At 38.5% G+C, this 19,379-nt stretch overlaps 1 protein-coding gene across 4 annotated transcripts in view; it reads left to right on the top strand.

The window, feature by feature from the left end:
• Positions 1 to 18,735, top strand: part of B4GALT6 (beta-1,4-galactosyltransferase 6) — a 71,524-nt gene extending 52,789 nt beyond the window's left edge. For all 4 annotated transcript variants that reach the window (XM_025273101.3, XM_006053995.4, XM_025273102.3 and 1 more), the window contains 5 exons: positions 3,309 to 3,425; positions 10,860 to 11,047; positions 13,716 to 13,838; positions 14,093 to 14,194; positions 15,054 to 18,735. In XM_025273101.3, coding sequence (XP_025128886.1) covers positions 3,309 to 3,425; positions 10,860 to 11,047; positions 13,716 to 13,838; positions 14,093 to 14,194; positions 15,054 to 15,201 — 678 coding nt within the window. In that variant the 3' untranslated portion in view covers positions 15,202 to 18,735. The remainder of the gene's footprint in view (positions 1 to 3,308; positions 3,426 to 10,859; positions 11,048 to 13,715; positions 13,839 to 14,092; positions 14,195 to 15,053) is intronic.
• The last annotated feature ends 644 nt before the right edge of the window (positions 18,736 to 19,379 follow it).

The following is a 19,379-nucleotide window of genomic DNA, read 5'->3' as shown; positions in this document are numbered from 1 at the left end:
GCCTTCTAGAGGCAAGGTGGTTTCTAAAAGGGAGGTTGAAAAAGGGGGAAGGTAATGCTTTTCAGATCATTAAAGTGTTTACCTATGACATTACCTGTGTTCCATTCAGGGTCCAGGTGGAGGCCTGAACCACTCGGGTCTAAAACCTGAAGGCTTTAAAGAACCAGGCAGCTGCTTGTTTGGCTTATCTGGTCGGAGGCCTAGAATTGTGTTTCTAGTCCGAGGTTCCTCAAAGATGGGTCTTGACCCTGCTCCAGAGCTCCCTGGGGTGTTTGGTAAAAATGAAGATTGTTGAGCTCCTTACTCAGACATTCTGAGTGAAAGCTTGCCAGCTTCTGCTCTGTTCCGTCTCAGTTGGTCACAGACAGCTAGTGCTCCCTTAAGGTAGGCAAATCGGAAGCCAAGTCATTTAGGGACCCTGTAGCGGGAGGTGTGCTTAAAGTCTGAAAGTAGAACAAAATCTTGGTGGGGACAATGTATGTAGTACATTGTCTTTTCTTGATGATCTCTTCATGGTGAGTATAGGAGAAAATGAGCAGGGAAGAAAAATGGGTGCATAAATTCAGTAAGTTTAGCGGTTTTAAAGAGGTATGGAGAGATTCACGAAGATGACTTGTTTTTCTGAAGATGATAATCAGATGTTCTCCATCTCCAGTGGAGGTGCATCAACAGGAAAGTGGCTCCAGCAGCAAATTAGGGCACATGTAAGGAAGAATCTCCTGAAACAAAGGCTAGCAAACTTCAAAATAAATTACCGCTGCATGCCAAGAGCTTCTTTTTCTAGAAAGTGAGCTATAAACTATTGAGAGTCATTCCAAGCCACAGGAAGGGACATACCAAATGAATCTTTAGATGCTGTTTAGCTTTGTTTTAATAAAAATTTCAGGCATATTCAAAATCTTTAATATCTGCATCATTAAGATATGGACATGTATTTGTTATAAAAATGTCAGTTTAACTTTGAATTTGCCATGACAGTGGGGCATTTATTCCTCTTATAAACTCTCAGTTTCCACATAAGATTAAGAAAGAAAAAAACTCAGTATTTTAAATGTTCTGTTGGAGAAATTACTGTGTTAGGGGTCATGACTACCTTTGTCTATTCTTACGTTCAATTGATTACTCAGCCTAATTGTACTTAATTAATACGAGCTGTTTTTAATTTGACTCTACATTTTTTAAATAGCTTCTTTCCTTAAATATAGGACTTCCCTGTATCTCAGATGGTGAAGAATTTGCCTGCAACACAGGAGACCCGGGTTCGATCCCTGGGTTTGAAAGGTCCTCTGGAGAAGGGAATGGCAACCCACTCCAGTATTCTTGTCTGGAGAATTCATCCTCCTGGACAGAGGAGCCTGGCAGGCTACAGTTCGTGGGGTCACAAAGAGTCAGACATGACTGAGCGACTAACACCACTACTACTTCCTTAAATATCTGTTCAGTTCAGTCACTCAGTTGTGTCCGACTCTGCGACCTCATGGACTGCAGCCATATCTGTAATTTACCTTAACTGCTTTTATAGCCCATTTATATCATAGGCTGCCAACTTGTGGCCAAATTCAAAACCAAAAAGGGCAAGCTCAAGCCTAATTTGCTAGAAATTGGGTCTCCTGCATTACAGGCAGATTCTTTACCATCTGAGCCACCAGGAAATCCCAAAGAAGTTACTGCACTGATACATATCAGATAAGGTCAGTGGTACTCAACCTTCCACCTCCTTTTTCTCCTTTTACCTTTCATAACAGTTTCCTGCCCTGGGAGTAAACCTAGGGGCTCCTAAACTGCTCTGTGAGTTGTGCAGATTCGGGAATTCTGTAAATATGTTAGCAGTCGATCCTGAGGCCCATCAGCAAGTCCTGGGTCAGTAGGGAACACCCAGCACCAGCAGTGACCATTGTGTGTGGAACTGAAGGGACCCCCTAGCTCTGGGTTCCGAGTTGCTCTGGCAGCCTCGTGGTCCTTAGGCTGATAAGCCAAGAGATTCCTTATGGAGCAAACCAAAGGAGAATGGGGCCCAACGTGCAGCTGCAGATAGGCCAGAACCTCTTTAGTTCCTGCCACGTACCAAGCCTGGCACAGTATGGACATGAAAATGTCAGCTTCCAGCAGACATAGGTCTCTTTCTTTTTCCACTGTCTTTGTCATCATTAAGGAAAAATTAGTGGTGTAGTGTTTAGTTCAGATGTCTTCAATTTTCTGAAACCATCTTTTGTTCTCTTTTAAAATAAAACTATTTTAATAATCTGAAATTTTCTCTCATGTATGATCCTGGTAATGTAAAATGCACAGGTAAACATTACTATTTTCTATGACTCTAATGTTATGTCATGATTCTGCAAGTAGGGTTAGATCTTAAACCTATGTACTGTCAATTATTTGCATCTGTTCATTCATTAGTAAAATGTATTTGGTATAGTTGAAGTTTTAATAAATCCCCGATTTTCTCTTTAACCAGTTTATTAGGCTTTATTAAAAAACTCAGAATATAGAATGACACATAAGCATTGTTATTAGACATATTTTGACTCATACTCTTTGAAAATCTCATGATTTTGGAATTTATTATTTGTTTAGCATCCTTTTATTGAACTATAGTTGATTTACAATATCTCGTTGGTTGTGCCTTTTTATTAAATGAAAAATATTAATATAATTATCAAACTTCATTTATTTCCATGCTATGTCTGTTAATAATATCTCTAGGCCAGATAAGCCATATTAGATACTAGATATTCAAGTGGAATTTCTTCTAAATTCAATTTCAAATCCATAAAGTTATTATTTATGATCTAATTAAAAACCTAGAATTAGTCTTGACACATCCGTCTCACTCACTGCTTATATATCCAATCCATAAACAAATCCTGGTACTTTGCCTCTTAAATGTTTCAAAAATCCATGTGCTACTACCCTTTTTGTCCTTCTCAAGCTCCCGTTACCTCTTGTCTTGACTTTGCATTTATTTTCTAACCAGCTCCCTGAGTCCGTTTTTGGTTTTCTCCAGTCTGCTCTCTCCAGTAGTGTTTGCTGTCACCAAAGGTGGTCATATCTCTGCTTTCAGATCTTCCCATGACTTCTGTGGTTTTCATGGGAGAAAGACCACTATCCTTAGGTGGCCCGTTTATACCACTGCAGGTTCACAGGAGCATAAATGGTGCAAAAGCAGGGGCCATGTTTGTTTTTGTTCACTGTTGAATCTCTGGTGAGGAAATTCATAAGTAAGAGGATTTCAAGGGTCAGTTTTTAATCTTTTACCTCTAGGGCTTATTGCTGTATTTATTTATATGTGTGACTATTTTGTTTTAAAGGTGGCAGTCCTCATTCCTTTCCGCAATCGCCATGAACATCTTCCAATTTTTTTCTTGCATCTGATCCCGATGCTCCAAAAACAGCGGCTGGAATTTGCCTTTTATGTCATTGAACAGGTGAGAATAATTTTAAAAATGGTAACTAGGTATACTAGAACTTAATAAACTCTTAGATATTGTGTGATTAGAGATGCTTAGTACCTTGGTTTTATATTTGGATACGATTCCATTTTGGATTGTGTATACCACATTTGGTTAATCCATTTATCAGTTGATATGCTTCTATCATTTTTAATAATCTAAAGTCTTACCTATTAAAGTGAAATATACATGTAACTGTTCTTCATACTATCAGCTCATTTTTTTCTCTGTAAATGTTTTTGTCTGGGGATTCAAATGTTTACAGTTTCTTTTGGTCCTAAACCTTTTGAAAATATTCTCTGTACGTCTGTGTCTTTCTCCTTCTGTCATCACCTAGTTTTGTGCTTAAGGTGTCATCTTGGATTTCTTCCTTGTTCTTTCCCTCATCTCACTTCCCAAACACTAGAGTCCTTGCTTATTTTTATCACTGATTTCTATATACTGTTTCTAAAATGGTGCATTTTGTTCATGTTTTGAATACATTGTAATTTGGATACTTTTGGTTTTAACATTGTTGACCTGGCTTTATCCTGATTGTTCCTTCTTTTTACTAAATCTGACTAAAAGCGTATTTCCTTATTTTATCAGTAGACAGAAAGTGACCAAGTTTATATTAGATGCTTCTGATTTTTTGTTTTTGAAATATTAGTAAATATTCAAATTCTCTTCCTAAGATTGTTCCATTTAGTGTGTTTTCCCGGCTCCTTTATGGGTGATTCTCCATCTTTTTTTGTTTTATATTTTTCACTCTTAGCTTTTTTGCCTACATTTCCCACCCTGGAAATACTTGGTATTTAATATAACTTAAACTTGGTCTGTATGTAAGTCACCCTTTTAAGGTCTGTTTCCTGCTCATATGATGATGTATAAATATATTGTGCATATGTGCTTTTTAATGCAACTACCTATGTTACCAAAATTAACTGTTTTAACCTGATAGTAAATTAAAAATTTTAGCCACTTTCTTGGTAGCTATGGGACTTCCCAGGTGGTGCGATGGTAAAGAATCCGCCTACCAATGCAGAACACATAAGAGACACAGGTTCAGTCCTGGGGTCAGAAAGATCCCCTGGAGAAAGAAAGGGCAACCTACTCTAGTATTCTTGCCTGGAAAATCCCATGGACAGAGGAGCCTGGTGGGGTACAGTCCGCAGGGTTGCAAAGAGTTTTACACAACTGAGCACACAACTGAGCCAAGCTTCTAGGCCTGTTTTACCAACTTCTGGTTTCCTTTTTTGAATCAGTCTTCATAATGTGGATGATGAGTTACCTATACCTACCTGTGTCTTTAAAGGCTTTTCGTCTGGGAGTCTGACACAATTGAATCACTTCGTGTATGTGATGAAAAAATCTGCAATGCAATAACTAAGATCCTTATTTTCTGAACCTCTTAAGTCTGAATCTCAGCCTTGATCAATATTAATTCAGGCTTGTATATTTGATGGTGTGGGGCTTTGAGCTAGTAACATCTTTACCACGTAGGAAATGTGAAGAATTATTTTCCTGCTGGACTGGTACCTAGAAGAGCCAATCCTTTAAGGAGCAGCTCAGAGCCCCCAGTTATATATGAAGGATAGTACACATATTTCTGTCCCTTCCTTCTTTTGCTATTGAATCAGATGTACATTTTGAGTGATGGAGAACGGTCAACCAGGATGCAACATTTTTGTCTTGAACAAGGGTGTTGCCATTTTCTGAGCTTTGGGCACACAGAATACTAGTGAGGAGAAGTGGGGCTTCTGTTTTTGTTTCAATTTGGTTTAGGGATTTGCTCAAGCATATGCATGTGTGTGCGTGTGTGTGTGAGTGTGAGTGCTATGCCACAATCTCATGTACCTTTGTGGAGGTTCCCCTTAGCTTTTTAGTGCCTTACTCTCAACCATGATGGATAGCCAAGAGTTCCCACAAGAGGAGACAAAGCCAGTCTAACAAAAAGGATTATAGAAAATGGACACAGTGGAAGGAAAAGAGAACATTTTTGAAAAAAAGAAATTAATAGAAATACAAATTCATAATCACTATCCACAGAGAGTAAAGGAAAGACAATGAGCCTGTGAAATGAAAACAGGACTTCATTAAAAAAGAGAGAGAGAGAATCAGAAAAAGTTAGAAAAGAAAATGGGATAAGTGAAACAAAGCTTTCAGTAGACAAACTTAAGAAGATAACTCTTAAACTAGAATCAGACAGGAGAAGTTAAGAAAGTTAATCAGAAGTTACCAGTACAGCACAGAGGCGACCATCTCCAAGGTGGTCCCTGACTAGCCCTGCCTCCTCGTGTAGCCTCCTGCCCCAGTGACCGTGGGAAGCACACTGAGGAGTGACAGTGTGTGACTCTCGAAGCTGGGTCGTAAAGGACATCGCTGCTTCTGCTGTGGTCTCTTGGATCTCTTGCTCTTGAGGAAGCCAACTGCCATGTCATGAAGATACTCAGGCAACCCCATGGAGAAAATTGACTTGCTAGTGTTACCTTACTGGCCATGTGACTTAGCTATTTTGGAAGTGGATCTGCCAGCTGAAGTCCAGACATCACGGAGCAGTGATCAGGGATCTTTGTCAGAATTTCCTATCACAGTGCTTTGAGCATCGTAAATGCTATGGTGTGATGAACCACCGGTTTTGCTGTGATTTGTTACACATCAGTTGATGAAGAATGTATTTCCTAATCAGAGTTCTGGAAAAATATAGCAGAAAAAAAAAATGGGGATGGGAGGGGTAAAACAACAAAGAAATAATGTAAGAATATTTCCCAGAAGCAAAGACATGAGTCTTCAGATTAAAAGGGTCCACATGTACCCATGAATAAAATACAGATCTATAAAGCATATTACTTTAAAATTTTTTAATACAACTTGGAAGATAACAAAAACATTCTATAGGAACAATTGCTCGTGATTATGTGTCAGAATCATATGAACTTCTCAGCAGTGCTGATACCTAGATGATTGTGGAGCCACATGCCTTTAAAATTCTAGGGGAAAGTAATTTTTACCTAGAAGTTTTTTACCCCGTCAGTATATCAATCAAGTGTGCAAGTAGACTGATGGCATTTTCATTCATTCATTAGCTAAATACACACACACATATACATACATACATATGTGTGTGTGTGTGTGTGTGTGTGTGCGCGCTCAGTCACTTAGTCCTGTCTGACTCTCTGCAACCCAGTGGAATGTAGCCTGCCCGTGGCTCCTCTTTCCCAGGCAAGAACACCGGAGTGGGTTGCATTTTCTTCTCCAGGGTATCTTCCTAACCCAGGGATGGAATCTCCATCTCCTGCATTGGCAGGTGGATTCCTTACCACTGAGCCACCTGGGAAACCCTCTCTCTCTTTCTCTCTCTCTCTCTCTATATATGTGCTGCTAAGTTACTTCAGTCATGTCCGACTCTGTGTGACCCCATAGACAGCAGCCCTCAGGCTCCTCTGTCCATGGGATTCTCCAGGCAAGAATACTGGAGTGGGTTGTCCTGCCCCCTGCAGGGGATCAAACCCCTGTGTTTTAGTCTTTTATGTCTCCTGCATTGGAAGGTGGATTCTTTACCTCTAGAGCTACCTGGGAAGCCTACACACACACACACACACACACACACACAGCATATATATATACGTTGCTATATTTACATAGCATATATGTATATATTTAATTTTCCCCCATGGATCCTGACATAGGAAGTTGCTGAAGGAAGTTCCTCAACAAACTGACAGAGCCAAGTGAAGGACACAGCTGATGTAGGTGCAGGAGGAGGCTCAGGATGATGGCCACAGCTGCTCAGACCAGGCCAGACAGCAGCAAGATGTGAGGGCAGTGGGAGCTAGAGCTGAGCTTGGAGGGTGGAGGAGGAAGTGATAGATGGTTTGATGTATGTGAATGATTGCATCAGTTATTAATAAACATGGCATGCCTATTGGGGCTTTTGTACAAAATAATAACAGTTATATATTAAGAAAAGTGAAGATAGTAATTAATCCCAGTTTGAGGAAGAAAACAGAATCGTAATTTATTCCACACAAATATTTACATAGTTGTAGTAATGCAAACACAAATTTGTGACATAACTCTGTTGGGAGAGTGGATGGAGGGGCAGTGAGTGTGGAGGTAAAAATCCTCAGTGACCATGATAAGAAATCAATAGTGTCTAAAAGTGAATGAGGCAAGAGGATATCAGAACTTTCATTACCTTGAAATATAGAGGTGAGTCTAGAATAAACTTCTAGATGTGTATAAATGTATTGCTTTTGAAAGATGAAGGGGGGTTAGATACAGAACTTATTTTTATTATAAGCCATTAAGTATTAGGTCTACATTTAATAAAAACAATTTTTTAAAATCTTAAAGGAAAGTCATTTGTTCAAACCGATGTACCAGTAATAACATTGTAATTTAACTGCCTTTTGTTTTTATCCTCTCCATCTTACTGGTGAGGAAAAGATTTAAAAAATAAAGTGATTTCTGTTATCTCAAGTTAATGCAGGACTCAGGACTAAAACTTAGTAATTTTGCACTCTTGAGGGAGCACTCTGGTGATGACTGCATTGTGTATCTCCTTTGCTTCCGTCATAATCCTTTTTTTGTTTTAAGTTTTGGAAATGATTGCTAACAAATATTGCTAAGGCATAGGTAATTTCGCTCTAATTTTCTTTAGCTGTAGAATGAAAGTTTTTATTGTCAATGTACCTTTATATAATTTCCCTCATAAGTAAAGGGAAGCGGTTATAATATAGGAAGTTGGATTCTGTGTAGTAAGTTCCCACTTTGTCTCTTATAATGTTCTTGGTCTGTATCATAAACAAGAATAATAAAAATAGAAACTCTTGCCTGGGTACTATACAGTGGAAGTGACAAATAAATTCAAGGGGTTAGATCTGATAGAGTGCCTGAAGAACTATGGACAGAGGATTGTGACATTGTAAAGGAGGCAGTGATCAAAACCGACTCAAGGAAAAAAAATGCAAAAAGGCAAAATGGTTTTCTGAGGAGGCCTTACAAATAGCTGAGAAAAGAAGAGAAGCAAAAGGCAAAGGAGAAAAGGAAAGATATATTCATCTGAATGCAGAGTTCCAAAGAATAGCAAGGAGAGATAAGAAGGCCTGCCTAAGTGATCAATGCAAAGAAATAGAAGAAAACAACAGAATGGGAAAGACTAGAGATCTCTTCAAGAAAATTACAGATACCAAGGGAACATTTCTTGCAAACATGGGCTCAATAAAGGACAAAAACGGTGAGGACCTAACAGAAGTAGAAGATATTAAGAAGAGGTGGCAGGAATACCCAGAAGAACTATACAAAAAAGATCTTCATGACCCAGATAACCACAATATGATCACTCACCTAGAGCCAGACATCCTGGAATGCAAAGTTAAGTGGGCCCTAGGAAGCATTACTACCAACAAAGCTAGTGGAGGTGATGGAATTCCAGTTGAGCTATTTCAGATCCTAGAAGATGATGCTGTGAAAGTGCTGTATTCAGTATGCCAGCAAATTTGGAAAACCCAACAATGGCCACAGGACTGGAAAAGGTCCTTTTTCATTCCAATCCCAAGGAAAGGCAATGCCAAAGAAGGCTCAAACTACCGCACAGTTGCATTTATCTCATATGCTAGCAAAGTAATGCTCAAAATTTTCCAAGCCAAGCTTCAACAGTACATGAACCGTGAACTTCCAGATAGATGTTCAAGCTGGATTTAGAAAAGGCAGAGGAACCAGATCAAATTGCCCACATCCATTGGATCATTGAAAAAGCATGAAAGTTCCAGAACAACATCAACAACTTCTTCGTTGACTACGCTAAAGCCTTTGACTGTGTGGATCATGACAAACTGTGGGAAATTCTGAAAGAGATGGGAACAGCAGACCACCTTCCCTGCCCCCTGAGAAACCTGTGTGCAGACCAAGCAGCAACAATTAGAACTGAACATGGAACCACAGACTGGCTCCAAATTGGGAAAGGAGTACGTCAAGGCTATATATTGTCATCCTGCTTATTTAACTTCTATTCAGAGTACATCATGTGAAGTGTTGGGCTGGATGAAGCTCAAGCTGGAATCAAGATTGCCGGGAGAAATATCAATAACCTCAGATATGCAGATGACACCACCGTTATGGTAGAAAGTGAAGAGGAACTAAAGAGCCTCTTGATTAAAGTGAAAGAGGAGAGTGAAAAGGCTGGCTTAAAACTCAACATTCAAAAAACTAAGATCATGGTATCCAGTCCCATCACTTCATGGCAAATAGATGGGGAAACAATGGAGACAATGCCAGACTTTATTTTCTGGGGCTCCAAAATCACTGCAGATGGTAACTGCAGCCATAAAATTAAAATATGCTTCTTGAAAGAAAAGCTGTGACCAACCTAGACAGCATATTAAAAAGCAGAAAGCAGAGACATTACTCTGCTCACAGAGGTCCATATAGTCAAAGCTGTGGTTTTTCTAATAGTCATGTATGGATGTGAGAGTTGGACCATAAGGAGAGCTGAGCACTGAAGAATTGATGCCTTTGAACTGTGGTTTTGGAGAAGACTCTTGAGAGTCCCTTGGACTGCAAGGAGATCCAACCAGTCCATCCTAAAGAAAATGAGTCCTGAATATTCATTCGAAGGACTGATGTTGAAGCTGAAGCTCCAGTAAATACTTTGGCCACCTGATGTGAAGAACTGACTCATTGGAAAAGACCCTGATGCTGGGAAAGATTGAAGGTAGGAGGAGAAGGGGACGATGGAGGATGAGATGGTTGAATGGCATCACCCATTCGAAAGATATGAGTTTGAGCAAGCTCTGGGAGTTGGTGATGAACAAGGAGGCCTGGCATGCTCCAGTTCATGGGGTTGCAAAGTGTTGGACACGACTGAGCAACTTAACTGAACGGAAAATAGTTTTAAGAAAGGTAGTTGGGTTTTGTATAGTAAGTTCCAGTTGTTTTTGTCTCTACAAATGCCTTTGTGTCTATTATAAGCAATACAGAGTTAGCCCCCGCCCCTCCCCGGCCGCCTTATGTAAGAGAAGGGTCCCTGCTTCTTGATTCACTTTGTTTCCCCCTTCTTTTAGTCTTGACACCATATGGAAAGCTTCACTAAAAAATGCAACCTGTATTATTTTCAGTGGCTTTTTTTCCCCCTGGTCATAAATAACTTGTATCCTGATGTATTTGAAGTAAAACAGAAACATGAATTACATCATTATATAAATGTGATGATCTCCCAGTGGACTTGATAATAACAGTGTTTTCTCGTGTGTTACCAAAGTATAAAATAAAGTAATAATTCAAACAGTATGTTTGATAATCCTAAAGCATTTATCTATTTGATGTGGATATGTGTATTTTTGCTATTTGACCATGATTCAACAAGTTAGAAAGCTACAGAAAAAAGTCATGGCAGAGCCTGAGTACATTTCTGTTTTTCTCTCTGTGTAGACTGGCACACAGCCTTTTAACCGAGCAATGCTCTTCAACGTGGGCTTCAAAGAGGCCATGAAAGACAGCGTCTGGGACTGTGTCATCTTCCACGATGTGGATCATCTACCTGAAAATGACCGAAACTATTATGGATGTGGAGAAATGCCACGTCACTTTGCAGCCAAGCTGGATAAATACATGTATATGTGAGTAACGGCAGTCTTCCTGATACGGTACAACATGTTTGCGCTCAGTCATGTCCAACTCTGTGCAATCCCATGGGCTGTAGCCCGCCAGGTTCTTCTGTCCATGAAATTCTTCAGGCAAGAATACTGGAGTGTGTTGCCAGGCCCTCCTCCAGGAGATCTTCCCGACCCAGGGACTGAGCCTGCCATCTCCTGCCTTTGCAGGCAGGTTCTTTACCATCTGAGCCACCTGGGAAGCCAGATACGGTGCAACATACCTGCAAAATTATATCATTAAAATGGAAGCAGCGTTATGTGCCTGGATCTAAGGGGGCCCAAGAGCCTAGAGAATACCTGTCACTCCAGCCCACCTTCACAGGGAGCTGGTAGATAGAGTCGCTTGTTATCTCGGTGCTTCCTCACACACAGGTTTCAGTGTGGGGTGGTAGGAAAGAAAGCCTGGTTTCTACGGTCAAGGAAGTGTGGACCCAGTTTCTGGCTTTTACATTTGGCAGTTAGAGGGCTTGGTTGTCCCAGGACGTGCATTTCTGAACGCTGGTATCCTTGTTCAGGAAGCAGAAGAACCCACCCATGGGTTCTGGGAGTTCCCAGGCTCTGAGCTGCCCAGGCAGGAGCAGGGCACAGGCTGGCTCCCCTGTGTTCCCCTCCTCCAGGGATCTTCCAGTGCAGGGAAAGCCCTCTCTTCTGCAGCCCATTTTCTCTTCTTTTGAAGCTGTGTTTTCTTGACCTGCCTTTAATATTAAGAGACTTTTTGTTTTGTTCTGTGATGGGAGATATGTTGAAATGATAACCATCATTGGAGCTGTGACAGTAAAGTTAAATTGACATTAAGCAAGCAGGCCTGATCTGTGAAAGAGATCACAGTTTTTATTGACTAACGGAAGTGGAGAGGAGAGAAAATAGCTTGGAGCAGGGAGATATCTGCTCCATCACTGTTTCACCTGCTGCCCGACCTGCAGAGCTCGAGAAGCAGGAAGTCTCTGTGATAAGGACCTGGCGAATCAGCTCAGAAATGAGAAGAGTGCTTTTTGTTTTTAAAACTGGTCATTGTCATCATTAGAAAATCTCCTTTTTACCGTGGTATCAGAAATCCAAGTCTGGCATTACCTTGGGAAGATTACCCTGGTTCAGGATCTGATTCTTTGCACTTCTAGAAACTCAATTTTGGTCAATCTGCTAGAGTCACATTAAATTCAGGGGAATTGATTTTTGCTAGGACTTTCCTGATAGCTCAGTTGGTAAAGAATCTGCCTGCAATGCAGGAGACCTCAGTTCAATTCCTGGGTTGGGAAGATCCGCTGGAGAAGGGATAGGCTACCCACTACAGTATTCTTGGGCTTCCTTTGTGACTCAGCTGGTAAAAAAATCTGGGTGTTTTTTTTTTTTTTTTTTTTTTACTAAATTTTACTGAAGATTTTTATTTAATCTTATAAATTAAAATTTAATAAATTTTAATAAAGATTTTTGATAAAAGATAATGAGTGTCATAGAAATGAAGAGTTCTCAGTTTTTGTTTGAAAATATTGATTTCTAATGAATAAAGTCATCTTATCTACCTAGACTAATCCTAGGACTTCCCAGGTGGTGCTAATGGATGGTAACGATGACCCTATATGCAAGACAGCAAAAGAGAAACAAAGAACAGACTTTTGGACTCTGGGAGAAGCCGAGGGTGGGATGATTTGGGAGAATAGCATTGAAACATGTATATTACCATATGTGAAATAGATCACCAGTGCAAGTTCAGTTCATGAAACAGGGCACTCAAAGCTGGTGCACTGGGACGACCCTGAGGGACGGGATGGGGAGGGAGGGAGGTGGGAGGGGGTTCAGGGTGTGGGACTCCCGTACACCCGTGGCTGATTCATGTCAGCGTGTGGCAGAAACCACTACAGTAGTGTAATGTAATTAGCCTCCAATTAAAATAAATAATTAAAAAAAAAAAAAAAACCCCACCAGCCAGTGCAGGAGACAGAAGATACGTGGCTTCAATCCCTGGATGGGGAAGATCCCCTGGAGGAGGGCATGGCAACCCACTCTAGTATTCTTGACTGGAGGATCCCATGGACAGAGGAGCCTGGTGGGCTACAGTCCATAGGGTTTCACAGGGTCGGACACAACTGAAGCGACTTAGCATACAGACTAATCCCAGGGTTCATAGGGTATCTTGGAAGAGCACTGCAGGAATAGGCAGCTAGTTTTTTCAAAATTAAATGCTAGACTTGCTTTTACTAGTTTATATTTATCCTCATCTATCTAATAATGTATTTAATAAAGATCAATTAATTTAGGAAATTAGCTTGGTAACATCTAACATTGCATTAGCAGCTATTGATATATTTGATCAAGTTTACTTTTGGTGTGAAAATAGACCATTTTTGGAACCCTAGGTTTTGAGTTTTACAAAGTAACAATACTAAATAGTGAATTTCAGTTACCACAAGTGTTTTATGTAATACAGTTAGGTGTACCTATTTCACTAGAATATGAAGATGCTTTGTTTCTTGGTGTACTTTATATTTCCAAAAATATGATTTAATCAGCATGATTGTTTATATGGGGATAGAGGTATATTTTGCAAAGCACATAGAAGATCTAAAAGTCAACTTCATATGGCACACTGTCTTGATTTCATTTTTAGAATGCTGTTTTCTGCTTTCTTTTGTAGTCTTCCTTATAAAGAGTTTTTTGGTGGTGTAAGTGGACTGACAGTGGAACAGTTCAGAAAGATCAATGGTTTTCCTAACGCCTTCTGGGGCTGGGGAGGGGAAGACGATGACCTTTGGAATAGGTATGTTGAGGTACAAATTACTTAAAATTGGAATTTCTAATAATTTCCTTTCTATTAAATAAACTGTACTTTCTATCCCAGGAAAGGATTCTTTTGGAAAATCTTTGTGGTTCCTAAATCCTGTGTTGTGTTTTTCTATAAATTACTGACAGCACGTACACTTGAGCATTCTGTTGTATTTTAAATAGAACTCAAATAATTATTTTTATATTTTATTTCTTAATGTATTTTCATTTCCGTACATTGTATCTTAGGGTTCACTATGCTGGATATAATGTAACAAGACCAGAGGGGGACCTGGGAAAATACAAGTCTATTCCTCATCACCATCGAGGTGAAGTCCAGTTCTTAGGACGGTAAGTTTAATATCTTGAGATAGCGAGGTTTCAAAGTTATTTAACGTATGAAAGATCTTTTTAAAAATGTATCACACTCCCCACAAAAAAAAAAATACTTTTGAAGGGAATTATCTGTTATCATTTTTCTTTATAAAAGTAAAGCATTCTTGTGCTGCTTTTTTAAAAAAAGTTTTATTTATTTATGTATTATTTTTGGCTGTGCTGAGTCTCCGTTGCTGTGTGGGCTTTTCCCTTTTGTGGCGAGTGGGGGCCGCTCTGTGGTTGCAGTGGCCTCTCTTGTGGAGGGCGGGCTCCGAGGCATGCCGCATCAGCACGTGTTCTCTTGTGGAGGGCGGGCTCTGAGGCATGCCGCATCAGCACGTGCGGCACGTGGACTCAGTTGCTCTGCGATACGTGGGATCTTCCCAGATCAGGGGTCAAACCCGTGTCTCCTGCATTGGCAGGTGGATTCTCCACCACTGAGCTACCAGGGAAGTCCTTGTGCTTGTTTCGAAAAGATACATACACATGTATGTATACTTACACACACACACACACACACTCAGCTATATATTAAAGAGCCTGGTTAATTGTTTATATAAAAAGTTTTTCCTTAGCATAAAGCCTAATGCATTTTATTTCTTAAGGATATCTAAGTTGTACGAGTACAAAATAATTATTTTTCAGATAGCATTTTAAGACTCGTAAAAATGCTAATTTAGAATGTGGTGTAGAAGGATTTTTAATTATGTGTAAGAACCCAAAATTGTAAAGAGCTTTAAATGCTTTACTGATAAGAATGACCTTGATCATATTCTCATGTTTTTCTTTTGAAACATGTTTCTGTTACTTTTAATTTTTTTCTTTAATGCTGTAGGTATAAATTACTCAGATACTCCAAAGAGCGCCAGTACATCGATGGGTTGAACAATTTAGTATACACGCCAAAAGTACTGGTTGATAGGTTGTATACAAATATATCTGTAAACCTCATGCCAGAGTTAGCTCCAATCGAAGACTATTAAAGGAAGTAGCTCTCGTGGCAAGACCGCAATGCTGGATCGGAAACTGGGAGTGCGCCCCTAGCGGAGGTCAGTGAATGGATGCGTCACACTGCTCTGGGTGGTGAGAAGAGCCTGCGTTCTCAGTGTTTATTTGTGGGATTGTAGACAGTCAGCCTTCTTCCACCCACCCATCTTTTACTGAGACACACCCCCTGGCGAGCACTGCAGAGACCAGATGCAGTTAAGTCTGGCAGTTACAGGAGCTCCCTACGAAGAGAAAATTTTTATACTAAAATCTATAATTTAATTCAAGAGAATGCTTTATTTCCATTTAAACATATTTTGTACATATGTGGTGTAAATTAATGTGTTCAAATTGTTGAAAAATAAGATGTGTTGCAGTTTTGCATGTAACGGGTGATGCCTTTATGGGACTTTTATAAACCTTTTTTATTTGCATGGAATAAAACCCTGTAAATTTATGTCACTAAACAAAGGTTAACCTTGTGTGAAATGAAGGAACTGTCAATAATTGACAACCAACTAATACAGTACACTGTTATACTAGTTTTGAGCTTTAGACCTTCAGCTTTTTGTGGAAGAAGTCACAGCTTCCGTAGGGTTTTTAAGGGTAAGAAGAAAGGACTTAAATAGCTTTTCTTCCTACCAGAATTACCTTTTTTTTTCCTTGCTTGCAATCTCATCAGATTTTGCTAAATCACAACCATATTATTTATGCATATTGCATGAGTATTACTAAAAAAATCTTAAAAGTTGTGATGTGACACGATATAAAGGAGCTCTTTGTTAAACGTCTCTCATGTACCTCTGGTGTAAGTGTCAGGGATTTTGTGCCTCAAAAAATGTTCCCAAGGTCGCGTGTGGTTGTACACTGTACTTTTTTAATTCACAGTGAATAGCACTTTTATTATTTCCAGTTCAGAAGAGCCAAAAAAAATTTTCATTTAAGAAAAAAGCAAAACAATTTTTTAAAAGATTGAGTTATGGAAAACCCAGTAGTACTTAAAACATACAAATGAATTATACTATTAGATAAAAAATTAAATGTTCTATTTTTATGAAGATAAATGCTTAGTAGATAAAAGCAGATTTTAAGTTTAATTATCAGACTCATAGAACTTAAAGTTTGGAAGGGACCCTTTTTAATGTTGGCTGGTTTCATTCAAACTGTGTGTATTTTTTTCACTTTTAAGTTATTACATCTCTGGTGTTAAAATTTCCTCACTAAAACATAAATTAATAGAATTATATTAAGATACATTACCAATTACTTAAATGCATTGGCTTTATTAAGACACCTCTCGAAAAACAGGTCTCTCTACCTGACATCAATTACTTAATCTTGAATTTGGATGGCATTTTCATAACAAAACCAAACAGTATCCTTACTTTGAAAATTATCAATTATGATTGACCAAAGATTCTTTAAAATGTCTTAAGATATTTTCACAAATTTAAAACAAAAAATTATGTATCTATGAAATGAACCTTCAATATCGAGGAACAAAATGGATTATTCACCTGACACAGATATAGTTATTTATCTCTCAGGTTGTAAGTTTAATTTTTAAATTGTCATTTTCTGTGGCAAATATTGATAACATAAATGACTGCAAACAAAACCATAAAATAATTGGAATTCTTACACTTTGAGAAAACTGATAGTTCTCTGTTAAACAAATTTTCTACATTTATTTCTTAGAAATATTTCCAAAATATTTGTTTTTCATTTTTTGATGAAAAGTCAAACCTTCTGGAAAGCAAGATATTTGTTCTTAAATTGTGTATCTATCTCTCAAAGCCTGTGTAGTTTTTTAATTTGATGAAAGAGAGTAGATTGAAAAAGTTAACATTTGTTGATCACTAACAAGATTGTAGGGGCATAGGAGCATAATTAACCCAATAATACTTAAATATTTTAGTCATGGGGGAAATTGGGGCTGCTTCTGAGTCTTATTAGGAAAACATATTTTTCTCTTTAATATGGAGCTGCCCACATTTTGGAATCTTCTCATTTTGATACACATTTTTATAGTTTCAAGAGAATTCCCTTCAACTAGATTTGCCTTATTTTCTTGGATTAAGCCTACTAGTAATTTTGTTTTAAGTGAGGGCCATGACTGTTTTGCTTTTTTTAGTTTTGGATACAGTGTGGCATCCTGTGAAAACCATCTCATTAGTTTGCTTTTTATCCTTTGTTTTGCTTTTTAAGTGCAGACCTCAAATTGATTTTTGCATATAAATAGTAACTTTTATGTTTGCATATATGTGATAGAGCTTTGCCAATTACCTGTATAAAAAGAACTCTGTCCCGTGGTGGTGGTGGTGGTTTAGTACCTAAGTTGTGTCCAACTGTTTGCAACCCCATGAACTGTAGCCCTTCAGGCTCCTCTGTCCATGGGATTTCCAGGCAGGAATACTGGAATAGGTTGCCATTTTCTTCCCCAGGGGATCTTGCCAACCCAGGGATTGAACCCTGGTCTCTTGCATCTCCTGCCTTGCAGATGGTGTCTTTATCAACTGAGCTACCAGTTACAGCCACCAGCCTGTAACTCTGTCCCATAAAAATTAACAAATACATGACAAATGCAGACTATCTTTATAGTTCAGTGGATTTATTAGCGTGCATGTATTGATTACCTACTCGATTCGGTACAGTGCTAGGTATGTCAAAGAAAACATTTCAGTTCTAAACAAATCAAGTCAAGCAAGTTAAAACCTTTCTAAAATTATGAAAATGTCTTCCGTTAACTTATGCATTGTATTTTTTAGTCTCAAAGGCAAGAAATGTATATAGATAGACATAATTCTGCGCTCCAGCACAGCTGGGAAAGTTATACAGTGCCTTTCGACTAGAGAAAGTGGTAATGATTCATGGGCCTGTTGGTAGAAAAGAAAAGGAAAACGTGTACACATTTGCTGTAACATTATGTCTCAATTCTCATTCAGATTGTCATTTAAGTCTTTGCCAAAACTGGGGTTTAATGAATATTTTTTCAGTCTAAATATAAATTTCTGTTTGTAATTTGTGAAAAGGTGTTCCATAAAAATAAACCCTTATTTGCAATATTATGTAAATACAAAATTATGTGTTAAAACTTGCTTATTCTCCTTTCCTAGCCAAGGTATTGATATCCATTTTAAAACAAAATGGAAAAATACCCAGTTCAGTGTTCTCCTTCCTTTTGGAGGTTCTGTACAAGTCAAAGCATATTGTGTGTCCTTTTATTTGGCCTGTGTTTGTCTCGGTTACATTTCTTTGTGTACTTTTCAGACAAATACTGGTACTCTAGATGTATTATCTTGTATTTGCAAATATGCCAATGAGAGAACTGAAATGGTCATAGTGTTTATCAGAAACAGGAAGTGTACTTAAGATTATTTTATTTATTAAGATCTAAAAGGCTTCTCTATAAATGCACTGAAATAAATGCTAGTAATTTCTTGTACTCTCATTTTTTTTTTTTTTTGCTTCTCATGGAAATGTTTGTACTTTTTTATCATTGTCTTTTATGAAATATAATGTTCTAAAGACCTTGTGTGATGATGTGATTATTTTCTCAGGACCTGTTTTTGGGGTTGTCTGGGGTTTTGTTGTGTTTGTGTTCCTGATTTTCAGGTGGACTATTGCTGAATGCTGTGGTTGTACTAGGATTTACACTGTAAGTGTGAGGTGATCACATCTACCTTTGCAGCAGGGTCACTTAAATACATTTAGACACGACCTCATAGCTTGGACCTCAGAGGACACACAGTGACATTTAAATAGTGTTCATCAATACAATTAGTAATCTACTGTATCAAAATGAATAGTTAAGAAGTCATTTTTGGCATAACTTTCTTCTCCCTGCACAACTTCAGTAAGCTGGTGTGTTATAGGCAGGAATCTGAAGATCTTTAAGGCAGTCAAATCTCAGAAATACCTTGAGACTGGATTTGCATTTGGGACTAGATCATGAGATCATGACTTCTGTCAATTGGAATTATTTGTGTAATGAATTCTCAGTGTTATTAATTTTTATGCATAGTGTGACTTACTGGGATATTGTCACTAAACATCACAAAGCCAGTCATTAAATCATAATCATTTAGGTATCCAAATCCTGCTAAGCCAGAAAATGGAGTTTGCTTAGTCTGCCCCAGGTTCGTACCTATAGTATTAGTGTGTCCTCTGATGA

The sequence above is a fragment of the Bubalus bubalis genome, chromosome 22 (assembly GCF_019923935.1).
Source record: "Bubalus bubalis isolate 160015118507 breed Murrah chromosome 22, NDDB_SH_1, whole genome shotgun sequence".
Lineage (NCBI taxonomy): Eukaryota > Metazoa > Chordata > Mammalia > Artiodactyla > Bovidae > Bubalus > Bubalus bubalis.
This window is presented reverse-complemented; position numbering and strand designations above follow the sequence as displayed.